Raw genomic sequence first — 18,752 nt, forward strand, 5'->3', positions numbered from 1 at the left:
AGCTTGCAGATCTGCTACGTTTTTGAAACCTAAAAAGTAACAATCCAACATCAGGCTGTAAATGACTGGGTTGTCAGACACAAGAACTGCATGGCAGAAAGAAATGCATTGCAGAAAAATAATACATGCTTGCAGTCTATGGACATGGCCCACGATGAGGACATGACGCACGCACGCACATACACACGCACACACACACACACACGATGCCTTTGGGGAGAAAAAAACCGCACACATAAAGTTCAAATATGGATTTAAGAGGTTTCTGCCCAACGGTAATGGTGTGTACACAAAGCACAGATAGTCAATTAAAAGAGTTTTTGTTGTCGTTCTTATATTATATTGTAATAATGTGTGGCTGTCACTAAATCCCATGGGAGGCACACTGCAACCAGTGAAAACCACTGCTGTGGAGTCAGTCTAATGCGCGAAACACAAAAAAACAGCCTCGGGTTGCTCTTCAACTCAACTGGTAAACAATTAACCGAGACATGCTCCCACACCTGTGGCCCTCGGTCTGAGAGCTGCATGTGGTACTGCACTTACTGAGGAGTTTTGGATTATACAGCACGGTTTCCCCAAGCAGTGGGTCGGGCCCCATTTTTATCGGTCCCTTTATTTTTTGTTTTGCTACATTCTTCATGGATTAAAAACAAATTAAATTCTTTATTTTTCTGTAATTTCATGTAACAAAAATAAAAAATAACAAAATCTAAGAAATTCCATAAATTAGAAAACAAATGTTTATGTAGTAGTCTGCTATTGGCACTAGTTTGGGTCCTGGGGAGACATCAAATGTCTCTTTTGGGTCACAGGCTAAAAGGTTTGGGAACCACTGCTGTATAACGTTACGAGAGCTCACTGCTGCGTCTCTGTGTGACATAGACTACATAGTTTGTGCTGGAATTACTGTAAATATAGTCGACAGATTATTATTGACTGACAGGAACTGGGGTTAACCTGTATAGTCTCCCAACAGCTGCCTGTGATTCTTCTCTCTTGTCTGTGCTTGTATCTGTGTGTGTGTGGCTGAGACTACATGGCGCACGCACACACACACAGGCTTGCAGAGAGAGAGAGAGAGAGAGAGAGAGAGACAGAGGGGGCGGGGGGCTGTTGCCATTCGTCTTAAAAAGTGTTAAAGTGACAACAGTTTTGAAAAGTTCTGCCATGTGTTTCAAAAGCTTCATACCAACATTCCCTTGCCTACACGTAAAACTATTTCTAAACAGCAAAATTGTATTTTTGTAAGTTAGAGAGAGAGATTTCACACATTTATAGTAGGATAATGACATTTCCCAAAATAGGCACACCAGGTTCAACGTGGTATAAAAATCGGGGCATAATATTCAGAGCATACCCATTTACACGCAACTCGACAGTGGGTGCAGGGCCAATAAGGCAATTATGAAGGAGGTAGGGCCCGCACACCATTCTTTTTGTAAATAATTACTTTATTGAATCATATGTATAATATTGTCAACACCCATGTTGTAAAAATAAATCAAATAATGACGGCTGTGTGTCGGCCAAACCGACGTCTGGGGTGTGGCTGTAGAGCCTGCTAAATGATGGTCATATGGGGTGTGGCTGTAGAGCCTGCTAAATGATGGTCCAGCGTCTCTCACCTTGCAGCCCTCACAGGCATGGACGCCGTAGTGGTACCCCGACGCTCGGTCAGAACACACCCTGCACTCCAGGTTGAGGGAGGAGGAGGTGGACGTCAAGTCCTCCTGGCCCGCCACCATCCCGTAGATCCCCGACGAGGGGCTGGACGCCGGGGTCAGGGCATCTGGGGGGGAGGGAACACACCAGAATTGTGTATAAGTATTAAAAATACAAATAAAACATTAGAAAATATCTGATCTGCAAGCTCTACAATGCGTTGCATTGCTTGAAGGTCAGCTATTTCCACACAACGCCATCATAACGTACAGTAGAAAATAGGGCCATAAGTGGTAAGTAGTCTTGGGAGGCTGGGAGCCATGTGGCGCATAGGGCAGGTGCCCATCTCCTGTTTCTGTAGCGTGATGTAAAGTCTCTGGCAGACACCTTCATGGAAATATAACGGCAGCTCCATCACGTTGCTTGGCATGGACTAGTGACGTCATCCTTTTATGACATTTATTTTAACTGCACCTCATGTGATGTGAGTATTTGTTTGACTCTGCTTTTCCAATCACATGCACACACAGCCATTCGTGGGGGCGGGAACAGCGTTAACAGTTATATGGGCTTGGAAACAATGTGTGATATTTGCATGGCGCACGCGTACAACAATGGTTACTAAACAGTGGGATGAATTCAAGCCCAGTAGGTGAGGGGGGGGGGGTCGGGGGGGGATACCAGATTTGGCCCTAAGCTTGTTTGGCGTAAACATGTGGTATGACTGAGATGTCAATATACAGCTATGGTGACATTTTGTTTTCCGAGCCTCCGCATAATAGCAGTTCTTGACATTTTCATGTCAAGAACCCCCACATTGGTATACTGCCTCCTACTGAGGCACAGAAGTGTTGCGTTATTAAAAATGGTTAAAGTGATTGCCGAATTTGTCAAGATTTTGTCAAGATCTACAGTAGAAGCTTCAAGCTTGTGCTTGTGGATCTGCTTTTTGATTGATTGATTGATTGAAATATTTATAACAGTTTGTAGAATTTACAGTACATTTTAAGCACAAACTCAATACAAAGACTGTCAACTGTGAGTGGACGACCCAATTAAGCATTACACTTGTTTACAACAGGGTCCACATTGTTCAATTCATCAAAACATTTAAAGACATACAGACATTTAGAGACATACAAATAGACATTTCTATGTAGCTAAAGTACAGAACAGGAATTCATCATATGGGAAGCAAAAAAGGGAAAAGATACAATATACAGTGAGGGAAAATGGGGGGGGGGGGGATTCAGATTTTACAGAGGCCAGTTTCGAATTGCAGCCATCCGTAGGTGCCCTTTGAGAGCGGTTTTGAAGGAGTAAATGGATTCACATGTCTTAATGACTGTTGGTAGGGCGTTCCACATTTTGGTGGCATAGGAGCGAAAATAATTTAGTCCCTTGTTTGTGCCGAATCTGGGTTGTACATGGTTTGTTGCACTCCCTCTGGTGTTGTGGGTGTGGACTTCGTTTACATTAAGGAAGTATTTAGACAGGTACATGGGTATCTTGGTGGTGTATCAAATCTTGTGGACCAGACCCATTGCAAGATGCTGTACTCTGTCGTCGACCCTAAGCCATCCCAGCCTGTCAAAGTGGGCAGGGGTGAGGTGGGTTCGGGGGGTGAGGAAAAAGTAGGAGCCTGACCAGTTTGTTTTGGGAGGTCTGGAGCCTTGTTTTAAGGGCCTTTGAGGTGCTGTGGTACCAAGAGGTGGATGCATAGTCAAAGAAACCTTGTACGAGGGCTCCTGTTAAGGTCTTCAAGGTGTTTTTGCTGACCAGTGAGGAGATCCTGTAAAGGAATCTTGTTCTTTGATTGACTTTTTTGATTACGTTGGTGGCCATTTTATCACCGGAAAGATTGGCCTCCAGGATGGAACCTAGGTAGGTAATTTCATCTTTTCGTGTGATAATATTGTCACCCACTCTAACCAAGAAGCCATCTGCCTTGCTGAGTTTACTATTTGATTTGCTGCTCTCAATTAGCAAAAGTACGGTATCAACCACTGCAGTGATTCAGCGGTTTGGCAGCCTTAGCTGAATGGGTAGAAATGCTGCCTGGGGAAACCAGAGATCCCAGGTTCAACTCCAATGCGCCGTGGTATCTTTGGCTTTAATAGTACCACTACTTTTTCCAGAGGCAGTTTATGCTGGGTAACGTAAAATGCCTTGAGTGGACCCTTTCTTTATACAAGTTATTTTTGGAAAGCGTTACATTATTTTACTTTATGAGGCAGGAGACATAGCTTTGACGTCAGGACTTGGGTACTGTATATTAAACAGCCATAAACTCAAAAACACATTAGTTCCATAATGTTCCATTATGGTTTCTCCCACCGATTGCTTGCTTAGGATTTCCTCCAGCGTACTTTGATTTCTACTTTTTGAATAATGTTGCTGTTGGGCAGAAACCTCTCATCTCCATATTTTAACTAGGACATTCACAGTGTCCAAGTGAATGTCCTACTTGATCATACTACAGCGTCACAGAAGTCTTGATCATACTACAGCGTCACAGAAGTCTCAAAAGTAGCAGATCCACCACACGCTCGAAATATGGCGCAATGCAACCCGTTTTGAAATCGATCTGCTACTTTTGCTATTTTTTATTGAATCCTGAAAAGTAACAGTTTTGGACATGAGGTTTCCACCCGACAGAGACGACAACTTGTTAGTAGGGCTGGCCGATATGACTTCAAATCAACATCACAATTATTTAAAACATTTTCAATGTTATGCGACGTGTTGCAAGCTTGTAGATCTGCAATTGTCACGATTTATTTTCCACGCCAACATTGTAAAACAAAGTACTGTATAATGCAGTGGCTTATGTAATCAATAGCCTAATAAGAAAAAAAAATATCATGTTGATTCGTTGATAAATAAGAAATGTAACAAAACTGCTTCTCGGCTAATTGATTAACCCACATGAGTTTAAGATTAAGTCGGTTACTGGTTGTAAATTCCAATTAATTGCCCAGCCCTCAATCAGTGAGGCTTCGGTTTACCTCTGCCTCTATGCATGTTACAACACTGTGTATTAACTACTAGTAACATGCTCAATCAGTGAGGCTTCTGTTTACCTCTACCTCTATGCATGTTACAACACTGTATTAACTACTAGTAACATGCTCAATCAGTGAGGCTTCTGTTTACCTCTGCCTCTATGCATGTTACAACACTGTGTATTAACTACTAGTAACATGCTCAATCAGTGAGGCTTCTGTTTACCTCTGCCTCTATGCATGTTACAACACTGTGTAGTAACTACTAGTAACCATAAATCAGTGTGAGGCGTCTTCCGTGCATGCGTGCATACATGCACTGCAGGCCTCTATGCTGAGGCAAACACACAGACGAGTAAAGTGGAGGTTTCCTGAGAGGTGGTGCTTGGTGGCTGAGGAATGTGTGAATTCCTCTCCGGCTGTGGGGCGAGGAGAGGGGAATGGAGCGAGAGAGAGAGAGAGACAGACAGACAGAGAGAGAGAGATATGTAGGGGAAGAAGATAGAGACATAGAGACAGAGTGACAGTCGGAAGCGAAGTTAAAGGACAACTATTTTTCAACCAAGGTTCATGTTCTAGGTTGTTATTAGAGAAAGTAAAATATTAGTGTTAATGTTTTTTCATTTGCTGCTTTCTTTCGTTTTAGGGATTTTAGCCGTTTTTGACATTTTATAGCTATTTTTATTTATTAATTATTTACTGTAGTCCTACTAGACTATCTGGCCACAAAAGATCACTGGATCTACTGAATGTGAAGGTAGCCTACTGGGGGAAGCCACACTGTGTGTCATAGGCTCAACATTTACTCAAGTACTGTACTACTTTTGTATGTTTTCTTGACCACAATGTTAAGTGTGCAATTCAGATTGCATGTAATTTAAATAGATGCTAGGTTCATTGTTTGTTTACCAGATATATCTACCAGATATAGTTTCAATGTACAGATTGTAGTATATTGCTGAGACTAGGTTCTTGCAGTTCTTCCGGTAGGATCATTACGGTAATTTTCAGAACATGGAGGGATGTTTTCAGTAAAAGTGGTGGTATTAGGTCTTGTTTGCGTGTTCTTGTTCTGCTTGGTGATCCTAGTTTCCGGAGGCAAAACACTGTCTCTCTGCATTATACATGTGTTTACCTTGCTTGTTGAAAGTCACTCTGGTTACTGCTTAGGCACATCCAGTAAATGCCTAAATACCAGTGTCACAACACGTGCGATGCAAGGCGTCGTGAGCCTGTACATTGCATCTTCAAAAGAGGGCAACAGATTGAGGATGTGTAAAAGTGGGTCAGTGAGACACAGTGAGGAGATGAACGTTTAAAGCTACAGGAGGTGTACCGTGAGCAGACGCGATGTGCCGTAGGCTGGGGTCAGAGGTTAAACAAGCCACAGTCTTAGTCCAGTCGACTAGGAGTAAATAAGGGATTACGGGCGGGGGGGGGTGGGGTCCCTTGGAGGGAGGGTACTGCCGCTGAGGGGACGACAACAACATGGGACGATGCACACGACTCTGGAGGAGGATGTAGGAGCAGGTCTCTCTGCACATGGGACATTAGAGACAGACCCATGCCAGTGTTTTGTGACAACCTCATGGATGAACTAGCAGCATCCATCTCTAAAGAAGATACATAGTATCTGTGAACAAATAAACAACAACACAGCCGCTTGGAAATGGAATGGTTCCCTGTTTGATACCCGGCTCCCCCTGAGCTAGTGTTGAAGTGTCCTTGAGCAAGACACAGAACTGCTCCCGATCATTTAGTTATTATCATAACTACATCCGACCCCCTGGAGTCGCCACCCCCAGACCCCACATATTTTGAGACATACACTGACCTAGAACAGTGGAACCTTCGGAGCCGGAGCCGTTGCTGGAGGAGTGATACTCGGGGACGTCGAAGGAGCTGAGGGCGTCATCGTCGATGGATTGCGAGATGTCCTGCAGGTCCTCCATGCTACCTATGAAGTGGTCCGTGCCGGGGCACAGCGGGCTGCCCAGCACCGAGTCCTCCAGGGGCGAGGGGGGACCGTAGTGGCTCTCCATGTCGACCATGGTGCTGGAGGACAGGGCCCTCGGCGCTCTCACTCATCGGCCTGCAGGAAGGACACAACAGTTAGGGCAGTGCTTCTCACAACGACCATCAAGATACAGTATGCGAGTTTGGCTGCGGATTTACCCACATCTGACAATGTTTTGTGTCAGGGCAGGGACAGGGGCAATGTGTCGCTAGCTAAAAAGCAGGCAGCAAAATCGCTAGTGTTACATAATCGACATCCATCTTTCTCCAGAAATGTTAATATTGTAAGCGCAGTGTCAAATCATGCATCTGATCTTCACTTTGAGAACCACCCAGTTAGGAGGTTTTTTTGTTTAAAACAAAAAAAAATTTTCGTTAAAAAGTAATCAATGCTTATAGTGCTTCTCCAGCTCTTTAATAAACAGAAAATACATTTCAGGTGGGTTGTCAATTTCATACACTGTTGCTATGAAAATGGAAGACCTCTGAAGGCAAAGTATGAGAGAGAGGAGAGAGGGACAATGACCCTGACGAAAGGCATAGCAATGAAGAACACCACAGGCACTCACACTGTATCAAAGACAAGACCGATGACAGATTTATTTTAATACGTCGACTCGATACTATTAAAAAGTAACGTAAAAATACGTTGAAAGTGGTAAAAACTAATCCGTCACATCAGCTCAAAATGCGTTGTGATTTGAGCTTGTATTTTTGCTACTTTTGAATTTGAATCCTTAAAAGTAGCTGTTTTGGACACATGGTGTATATCCACCCGAACGATAACCCACCTTTTGAAGTATATGTTGAAGAATATATAACATTACAAATAAAATAAAAACTGTCCAGTATTTGCATTGTCCACTTTCGTACGTACCCCCATTTGAGAAGCACTGTAGTAGTGCATCATCTTGTCATCACACATGGCTGTCTAACATAGCTCAGGGGGCTTAGTGATGAAATGGGGAGGGGGTCTGTCTGCTGGGACCGTACACTACACTTACAGTTGATGACGCACACGTCACAGGACTAGATGAGCGGGGCAGGACGAGCCCTGCAGTCAGTGTCAAATGACACAACAGAGGGAGCTGGCCCATGCACGCGTCCTACAGTGCTAAATGTAGATGCCGCAGTAACATGATCCATGGACCTCACTGCTCCAAATAGACAGAGAGAGAGAGACATGCAGAGAGAGAGGGGGTGGAGGACAGAGAGAGAGAGAGGGACAGACAGACAGACAGACAGACAGACAGACAGACAGAGAGAGAGAGACAGAGACAGAGACAGAGACAGAGACAGAGACAGAGACAGAGACAGAGACAGAGACACAGAATATAGGTCACTGGGTTGGCCTAGGCCCAGCTTGGATAGGTTGAGCTACAGTAAGTTGAGCAGGACTGCAGTTGGCTTGCATAAAGTTGGGTTGCATAAGGTTGGGTTAACGTGGACTAGGCTTGTTGTCACCCTGGCTCCCTCAGGCACTGTGCTGGCAGCGTTACGACTTACACAAGGCTCCAGAGCCAGCTTAAGAAAGTGTGCTAAAGAAAAGTGGGCTTGGCCTGGCCTGGCTTATATATTACATTAGCTTGGGACAAATTGCCGTCATATATCATCCTCTGAGGCAGTCATTACCCAACCAGGCAAGGCCAGGCAAGTGGGCCCCCAAATAATTACACGCAAGCGCGGAACCACTGCTTGCTCGAAGGGCAGCTCTGTAGAGTCCCAACCCCAGACATCCACACGTAAAACTGTGTCAATCTCCAGTACGCTTCCCTTCTTCTTCCCCAGCTAGGCAGGCCCTCGATCTGCTAAGAACAGCAAGGAAGGGGATGTCTGCCAACTCTATACCAGGTTTTATGGTTAGCAGTCTTTAGCTAACAGCTGGTAGCAACCACACTGCCAGGCTGCTCGTTCACACATGGCTGCCTTTGGAGACGAGGCGGCTTATCTAACCTTATTTCACCCTGCCTGCATGTATATATGCGGCACAGTGCTATTTTGGACACGTGAAGAATGATTGCACGCTCAAAACGTTTCCGCCAGCCCCCTCCCCCACCCACCCCTGCGGTGGGGTGCGCTCCAAGCTGAAAGTTCTAACGCTAAATGAATGGTATTCCATAGAAGCATCCAGCCAACCTGACCCCGGTTTTAAGGACAGATCAGTTTTGCCTGCAGGAGCAGCTGAACGTTATACCAAGCATCTGACACAAGCTTTGTGCAAACATGCTAACCACTATATACGTCTCGTACTATGAATAGTGAAAATGGCCGACTTACTAACCTTGACTTAAAGGAATCTTGAAGAATTAACTCTATATTTTTGACAATTTTTTGACCAGATAATGAGCAAGAAAAAAAGCAAGTCATGATTTTGTTCAACATGTTTTAAAATAACGTTGGACTACTTCCCAAACAGACAAGGCCTCAGGGGCCAGGCAGTGAACACTGTGGGCGGTGGGGGGGTATATGGCCTAATTTAGGATCACTGACTCAGTAGTTGGCTGCCTGTGCCTTCCCTGCACACACTGGAAATGACAATTGTGAATGGAGGACAGGTTCACCTTGCAGCACTAGCGCTGCTGTCTGGCTGCGGGGATAAAAGAGCTACTAGCCTCGTTAGCATTCAGCCTCTAGCTCGCGTCCTCGGCGACCTCAAGGACGGTCTTCGTTTAGAGGACATCCTGTCTCATGTGCTGTATTCACTCGGCACCATCTCATTACCATGCCTCTACAAGAGGGAATAACAACACATCCTCTCAGCTATTTCAGTATCTTGGCTACGGGCTTCCCCCCACAGAAGCCCCACCATGCTGCCAATTCAAGACGACAATTAACTTTGACAGATATCGCTTGGTGAGACACGATGGGATGTGTTGACAGTGGTGGAAAGTTAAAGGACCACTTTTTCACCACTTTTCAACCTATCTTCATATAATAGGTCCTCACTAATAATCATGAAAAAATGGCTCTCAGTCTGTGTCTCATAGGAGGGCTGTGGGCAGTTCAGAAACCGTCCTCCAGTGACATCATCGATGGGGAATACAAGCTAATAGAAACTGCAGGCTGGCCTGGGCCGTGGCTCAGCGGTCCAGGCACCTTGGCTGGTAATCCAGTCTGGCAGTGTGCCGTGGGTTCGACTCCCGATCCCGACGGCCTTTACTGCATGTCATCCCCCCCATCTCTCTCCCCATTTCCTGTCAGCCTACTGTCTGTCACTCCATAAGAAATACAAAATAAAGGCGAAAGCCACAAAAAATAAATAAAGAAGAAACTGCACGCTTTCTAGTCCTGAAAAGTTGCAATGCGAAAATGGAAGCCATCGTTCTCACGATAATGAAAATCTAAACATTTTTCTAAAAGAATCTTGTTTAGCCCTCCTATGAGACACAGACTGAGTATAAAAAAAATCGTGCCATCTTATCATGATTATTAGTGAGGACCTATTATATGAAGATAGGTTGAAAAGTGGTGAAGTGGTCCTTTAAGTAACTAAGTACATTTTATCCCAAGTACTGTATTTGCAGTGGACTTGATAATCTACATTTTGTGATACATTATATATTTAGAAAAAAGGTTTAGCACTAATAATTAATAGTAGTATTATTCAAAATACTGGCCTGCACGCTATTCAAACAAACCTCACTGACCGCCCACAATTGCAAGAGTTATAATAAACACGACCTATAGAATGATGCAGTTAGTTATACACAGTTAGTGACAGGTGAGACGTTGTTTAAACAGATACCCTGAGCACACATTGACTTTCCATTTAAATAACATACATAACAACACAACCTCATAACCCCACACACACACACACACACACACACACACACACAGTACCAGTAGGTACTAACGACGTATATGATGAGCGCATGGTGGACCAAGCTAACCCTCTAACCCTGCGAGGTGTTGTCAGTCAACACACAACACAAGGGAGCTGTATGTAAACACACACATGGCTGCTTAAAGAGCACGGGTCAGGAGGGTCACTTAGGAGTATAGGATATGGCAGATAGCCAGGATGCGGTTGACTTAGGTGACATTACAACTTATATCACATCTGAGAGAGAGGGAGAGAGAGATGGAGAGAGACAACAACACAATGGTGGTTCCTACGGTAACAGTGAGCGGGCGAGGGGCTTCGTTTGTGTCCCCACTGAGGTCAGGACCTCTCTTGTGTTCACCAGACCAAAGCCCGCTGAGAAGGGCACGCCGCTATAGTGAGAGAGGACGGAGCAAGGTCACACTTGTTTGTGCGCTTAGGGGTTTTAGTGAGACAAGTCGGACGACGGAGGGGTTAAGGGCCTGAGTGAGTGGGGGGAAGGGAGGGACAGTCACAGGACAGGAGGAGTCCACCACCAAAGCCCCGACCAGCCCCCCGGAAATTGACAAAGAAGTAAAGAACGTCCATCTATCGGAGAGTGGCTGTTGTTGTTTGCCATTCCAGCAGAGTCACACCTATGTGAAGTGAGGGGTGCTCACTGTATTTATATCGGCCACATGACGTCTTACGTCGTTAATTTAGTGCGCTAAACAAACATTAAAGTCCATAGACTTGGTTGACAAGCGATTTACGTATTAAGTGCTCTAAACAAACATTGTAATATCCTCAAAGTCCATAGACTAGAGTGAGGTGACGGTAGGGCTGTCCATGGCGCTGCCCTGGTAGTATGAAGATGCACGCAAGCCTGCACAGTCATTCACAGTTTTCGCACCTCACTAACCTCGTCAACATAACACAATCTGCCGATAGACGCTGAGGAATGGCCGTCCAATGCCTCCATTGTGTTGACCTGCTAAGAAGCCTACTACTACTACTACCTGTGTCGATAACCTATTCCGAAGTTAAATTACAGAAGTGATGTTTGCAACGTAAATGCATAATTATAACACTTGCCTATTATGCAAGTAAATAATATAGAATTTGATATACAGTATAGTGTGGGTTAATAAATAGGTCTAGATGTTATTTCAATCAGTGATCACTCGTGTGCAAGTGCGCACAACAAAGCTCCACTAGTTAAAAAATCCACAGCAAATCCCTGCCAGTGGTGCTCTAAACAAACGTTAAAAATCCCATAGACTTGCAGGCTGCCATATGATGAAAAAGCCATGCATTGGAGGGGCTAGTGCCCCTCAAAGAAATTATAATTGTCGCTGTCAGACAGAAACCTCTCCTCTAGAGTAACTGATTTTTTCCACACATGGCCCTGGCCTACTTTTTCTTTTTTTTTTCTAAATTTTTATCCCACGATTTTGTAACCCAGTTTTTTCTTTTCACCCAGTGCCAATTATCTAATTTAATCCTGGGCGCTACACTTCCTCTGCCAACCTGGGGGGGCGGCGGACTGACCTCATGCCTCCTTCTATGCATGAGGAGTCCAAGCTGCTTCTTTTCACCTGACAGAGGGGAATTTCCCCAGCCGGACGTAGCGCGTTGAAGGGACACGTTATTCCGACCAGTTCCTTTCCCCTCCATCAGGCGCCCCGGCTGGACAGGGGGAGGTAGTTTTAGAGACCAGGATTAACTGCATGTTTTTGTGAGGGTATCTACCCTAGGGGACACGGGGAGAACATGCAAACTCCACACAGAAAGGCCCTTTCGCCAACCTCCGTCTCGGGTATGGGCACTGATGACCAATCAAAATGACGCGGAGGAGGGAACACGCCGCCAGTGCCCACAGCGTTCCCAGTGGGAATCGAACCCAGGACCTTCTAGCTGTGAGGCGACAGCACTACCAACCGTGCCTACTTGATCATATTACCTCACACAAAAGCATCAAAACATAGCAGATCCACAAGGCATGAAGGGGTGCATTTTGGCCTTGTAGATCTGCTAATTTAGCAATTTTTTTATTTTAATATAAATGTAGCTATTTCTTTATTGAAAACTGTTTGACATGAGGTTTCCGCCCGACAGAGACAAAATGGTGGTGTCAGTACTGCCGTCAGAAATAAATGAATTTATTTGATATTGGTTTTCGATTGATTAGCCCCATTAGGCTTTCTAACACAAAATAGGTTAAATCGAGTGTGTTGCCATTGAAATGACTGTACCATAAAAAGATTTATACTGATTTATATATACTTATATTTGCACATCATGTGTGTCACTGAAAATTGCCGATCTCGCAACGAGTTGTGCTGCAGCGTGGTGTGAGCTTTTAGATTCGCTATGTTTGGTGAAACACATCGGCAAGGTGCAACTAAGTATTAGTATAAATCAGTGAACCACAGAAGTGAATGTGTGACTGTGAATGGAGGCATGGAGCATATATTTTCCATACAGTCTGTTGGATCTACACACTCACACAGGGGCTTAGCATAGCTAGCTACCCAACCCCCACTGGTAGTCTGGTACGCTAACCCAGTACAGAGAGGAGCAGCCCACATTAGGCAGACAGCCCGTAAAGCGGCTTGCGAAGGCTATAAGGCTGAGGCTAGACGACCAGCTACAAAAAAAATAGACAGACACGTTCTATAGAATATGACTGGGGTGCGTACAGCCTCCCAAAGTCCCAAGGTTACCAGAGGAATGGAGATAGTGTGCAAATACAGGAGGGCTGTGCAAATGTGCATTGTATCAATATTATATTGGTATTGTGATTCAAGTATCGTTTTAATCACTTAAGCCAATCTACAAGCTGTCACATTGCACATCTATTTTACTCTTCCATGTGCATATGATATCATGAATCATAGCTGTCAGGCAGAAATCTTGCATCTCCATCTATTGCAACTTATTAAAAATTAAATCTGTCAATGAACCTATACCGTACAAGAATGTCAAGAAAAGGTAGTCACTATTTCTGAAAATAATTGTTCCATTTCCTTGAACGTCCAATGGTTTTGGCCGTACAAGCTTTCCAACAGACAGTAGCGATATTACATACTGTATTTAATGTATGTGCCACTAAGCCCACAGCTTTTATGGCAGAGCCGGGGGGAGATATTCATTGCTCTCGGAGAAGTGCTCTCCATACGGGATCAGGACATCCAATCCTGTGAAATCTCTACTACTCCCACACAAGTCAGTCACAGATGGACATCTGGCTATGGCACAATACTGATTAGGCTATAATCAGCATGTCTGACATGTCTATAATCTAGCAGCCCATGTCTGTGAGATGGAGCGACACACAGTGTAGTGTAGCTGCATGCTTGTCAAAACCCAGGCCTTGCCTGAAGGAGGAACTAAAACATCACTGTGTATGTGATGCGTGCGTGTGTGTGATGCGCGTGCGCTAGCGAGAACATGCAGTTAGATAAGGTCCTGGCAGGGAATCAAGAAGACAGACACAGGTGTCATCATGAGCTTGTCTAGACCAGACACTGAAAAACACATTAATACAACTAAACATGATATGGCTGCACGTAGGGCTGTGTCACGCTCATGAAATTGTACTTGATTGTCACTCAAATAATTGTGATTGGAAGTGTGTTTTTCGGAACATTGAACATTGGAACGTATACACTTTTGACACTTCTGTTTGGGTTTTAGGCTTCCTAAGGCGGACGTGATAAATAACTTACAAATAATTGCCCAAAAGTGGGATGCCAGGATTAATGTGGTTAAGAATCAACGATATCAGAGACAGATCCAGCTAAAAAAAAAAACATCCCCAACCCAAGTCTCCAAATGTGACCTTGGCGTTACACTACATGACAATCCATCAACTTCAATGAACAAGTACGATTACAGTGTTTTGAAAGCGAACCACAGGTTAATATTTAATCCCCTCCGACCCGTGGTCCTGAACACAGCTCAGACAGGCCCTTTGAGAGCTGGGGGCCCGCGAGGTGCCGGGCCGGGGCTGGCCACTGGTCAGTGAGGGGCTGGTCAGTGGTCTCACTCTCACAGGACAGAGGAACTGGCCGATTGGGCTGTCCATCAGATGTCCCTGTCAACTTCTTTGAAGAGTGCGAGTTTATGAGGCCCAGCTCAGAGCTTGGACCGTGCCCGAAGAGTAAACAGTGAATTGGCTCTCTTATCGCCAACGCACCGTGTTTAACGATAGCCGGGCGGCACCCTATCCATCTCCTGGTGAGAAGGAGCGAGCATGAATACATGTTAGTGCATGGGTAAGGTTATGGACTCCGGGCTGTTTGCTAGCTGTAGTTTTACTAGTTTATGATACATGAGATCCAGGTGATTGCAGATTCACAGTTCAAGCGCTATCCGTTATCAGGTCATTCACCTTGACTTGTTTCAGGGACAAGGACCTGTAAAGCAATAGTCTGAAGTTTATGTTTATTAAGTTTAAAAATAAATACTAAAGCGTTGGGACTGGACTGGTAATAGACTTGTGGGGCAGCTGTGGCTCAGGAGTTAGAGCAGGTCGACCAATGATCCGTAGGTCGGCGTTTCGAATCCCGACTCCTCCTGTCCACATGTCGTTTGCCACCATGAATGTCGGAGTGACTGTGAAGGTTCACGTGTCAAAGTGAGGACGCTGGCGTTGACTGTTCGCCGCTTCACCTCCCAATGTGTGAATGAATTGTCATTGTAAAGCGCTTTGAGTACTTAGAAAGGCGCTATAGAAATGCAATCCATCTATTAATACATTCAATGACAAGTCCCTCAACAGCCATGTACAGTAGGTTAGGTAACTGGAGAGCTGTGATCTGGAGGGATTGAGTTGTTAATATGTCAGTATACGTCAGGACCTGCAGTCGGTAGTACAGGACAACTTCTTAACAATGTTCAAACCTGGCATCCCTATTTTGGGCAAGTCATTATAGGTGAAAACCTTCCCAGAATAGCCAGTCTGCAAGTTCACAAGAAAAGAGAGGGGTGACCAAGCGGTCTTCATCAGGGCATGAAGAAAACCGTTTAGTCGAAACATGTTGGCGTTTTAACTTTTTTGTAATAAAAGGAGCTTGACTTATATACCTATACGCCATCATTTTTAGAGTGCTTGGATCACTCTTTTAAAGTTTGATTCCCGTTGCTCCTAAAAGCACCAGCCATACCTTTTTAAACGCAGCTTTTATCTCCTTTGAGTGTCTATTACAGTCGATCTCTCCTTCGCTCTGCAAGGTCACAACTTGTTGCTTCTAGATACAGGACTTAACCACATGACCCCTAGCATCCCTATTCTGGGGACGAACATTCGGCAAAAATAGCACAACTACAAGCTGCACATGCCGAGCTGCTATTTTTGGCGAATGTGTCCAAAACTGTTACTTTTCAGGATTCCAATTCAAAAACAGCAACAGTAGCTGGTCCACAAGCTCAAAACGCATCACTGCTTGGGATTTGATGCTTTTGTGTGACGCAGCGCTGTAGTAAGAGAGTAAGGTGTTAAATTAATTTACCAAAAGTTAAAAGATGGAGATAAGATTTCTACCCAACAGTACATAGGCTTTATATTAAGTGGTTTTAAGTGGATAATTGTTGCTTTGACATGGTATGGTTTCAACTTGAATTCTTGAAAAGTGGTTAAAATCAGGACACATCAGATGCATGTTTACTGATATATGATGTGGTCAAATAATAACTACCGTAATACTGGCCAATATATCGGCCCGCACCGCAACATCAGTCAGGCTAATCTAATGTCAGCTAATCTGCTCTATTTGCTGCGCTGATTGCATTCCAAACCAGTGCATTTCCTAACAAGGCAGCCGCTTGTGATTTCCTTGAGTTGTGGTGGGGGGTATATACAGTAGGGGTAATGGCCGGGATAGTGAGTCGGCGCTAAGTGTTGGGGTTACGGTGACACGTGTCACATGCAGCAACAGTCGGCCACACTGCTGCATGAAGATGAGCAATAATGAAACATTAAACCCACAACTTACATAATAAACCCCCTTGTGGACTTTGCCTCATGACTTGGCGTCTCAAATCGCACGCACGCGCACACATTGTAAATTACAAATAGCACAAACACACACACACACACGCACACAATGACAACATGGTGTCATGCTAACATGGCAACACTACATGCTGGATCAGGGCCCACTTGAACATTTCAAGGTTTCCGCGGCCCACCCATCTGACCACGTGATTTCAAGTGGTCACAATGCAAACTCATTTTTTTTTTTTTGTACCAGTCATTGTCACTCTGTCATTTCTTTATCTCCATATTTTAACTTTTAGTTTATATTATCTTTTGTAAATTAATGGCCTATTTCATACTACAGCGTTACACAAAAGCATACATTTGTTTATTTCCAAATCCTAAAAGCCAAAGTTAACAAATAACAAATAATTAGTATTGTTTTATGTTCCAATGTTCAAAACCAAATATTTAAACACAATTATTAGTTTGACAATTAATCATCAACTAAAATGTCATGATCACTCGGACTACAGGCCAGGCTAACCTGACAACAACTAATTCCCAAACTTTTTAGTTGATGAAAAGCTGTAATCTACTTGTGAAATGTAGACGACATGTTCGCCACCTACTCAACTCCAGGGTTGCCAAGTCCGCTTATTTCCGCTATAGAAATGCAACTGGAGAGCTGTGATCTGGAGGGATTGAGTAGTTAATATGTCAGTATACGTCAGGACCTGCAGTCGGTAGTACAGGACAACTTCTTAACCATATTCAAACCTGGCATCCATATTTTGGACACGTCATTATAGGTGAAAACTTTCCCAAAATAGCCAGTCTGCAAGCTCACAAGAAAAGAGAGGGGCGACCAAACGGTCTTCATCAGGGCATGAAGGAGAAAAAACGAGGGGCTGCACAGCCTGCACTCCCGCAGGTGTGAGGGGAAAGGATCAAATTAAGTACCATAGAACTCCTCCCGAATCCTAACGCTAAGGACCAGAGCTACTGTTGAAGCTTGCTTCCAGGCTAGGCTCGGTGCAACATGTTTCGCATCGAGCAGATACTGGAGGCTTGACGAGGTGCGGTGATATGCGAATTCTTTATTACAACTGTGCTGTAATATATCACACACACACACACACACACACACACACACACTTAACTTATAGACCTGAACTTGTAGACCTGCTATTTTTGGCAAATGTTCCACAAGAGAATATGGATGCTGGGGTTCAAAAACATCAGAGTACATCTTCTTTCATGCACCCCTGGTGGAGTAAGTTATGTGATATAGTCTCTGCCGGACGGAAACCTCATATGTCCAAAACGGTTACTTTTCAGGATTCAAATTAAAAACTTAGCAAAAAAACTGCATATCAACAAGCTCAAAACGCGTCGCTTCACGCCGTATTTAGAGCTTTTTGTGACCCTGTAGGTATGATCAAGTAGGCCGTTCATTTAGAATAATGGAGATGAGAGGTTTCTGCCCGACAGCAAAGCGACAATAGAGTTGGTGTCAGTGTCAGTGGGGGCTCTATGTGGTAACAACACAGCTGTTGAGTAACCTTGACCTGCCGTGACAAAGCAGCAGGACGCAGCGCTGTACTGTACGAGTATCTGAGTGAGGAGAGCTCTGCTTGGCCTGTTGCCTCACTGCTCTACACACCATGTCTACACAGCAACCAATGGCAGAGTCTCTCTATCTCCCTCTCTCTCGCTCACTCTCCGTTTCCCACCGGGCCTCGCTGTTTCCAACTCGCCCCGAGCACCGCTTGCACAACGTGCACAATGTCCTTAAAGCGGGGTGTGTGTCCAAATTAGTGCACAGGCGGCCTGAGTTTTCCCTGTGGAACGCCTGCACCCCGACCGACAGGGGTCAACACCAAGGTCTCAAAAAGCACTTGCCTATCAGGCCATGAGCTTTTACCTAAAGGTTCATGTTCACTTGCCAGGAAAATAAAAATAGTTTTTTTTAACTACAAAACAGACATTGGAAGTTGGAGTTTAGGAGTTTCTCGCATTGAGCTGATACCAATAACGATATATTGTGCACATGGGGAAAATATGAATATTTCTAAATAAACTTTTGTTAAAACTCTCCCTGTGTGCGTTAACACAATCAGCACCTTCAAAACTGATATATTGTTTTGCTTGCTTACCTTGCTCTCGTTTCCATAATGTCGCTAAATAATCCATCACGTTCATATTTGAACGAGAGGCAGTTGAGAAGTCAGAAATTAAGAGCTTAGTATATCCATCAGATCAAAACCACGGAGAG

The 18,752-nt window shown here is 44.4% G+C and overlaps 1 protein-coding gene across 1 annotated transcript in view; it reads right to left on the bottom strand.

The window, feature by feature from the left end:
• Positions 1-18,752, bottom strand: part of LOC310857801 (peroxisome proliferator-activated receptor alpha-like) — a 59,214-nt gene that overhangs the window by 28,391 nt on the left and 12,071 nt on the right. Inside the window, exons 2-3 of the mRNA XM_083763694.1 lie at positions 6,505-6,762; positions 1,629-1,792 (exon numbers count right to left, since the gene is read on the bottom strand). Of these exons, the coding sequence (XP_083619820.1) occupies positions 1,629-1,792; positions 6,505-6,721 (381 nt within the window). The 5' untranslated portion in view covers positions 6,722-6,762. The remainder of the gene's footprint in view (positions 1-1,628; positions 1,793-6,504; positions 6,763-18,752) is intronic.

The sequence above is a fragment of the Protomyctophum parallelum genome (genome assembly GCF_964188405.1).
Source record: "Protomyctophum parallelum genome assembly, chromosome: 4".
Classification (NCBI taxonomy): Eukaryota; Metazoa; Chordata; class Actinopteri; order Myctophiformes; family Myctophidae; genus Protomyctophum; species Protomyctophum parallelum.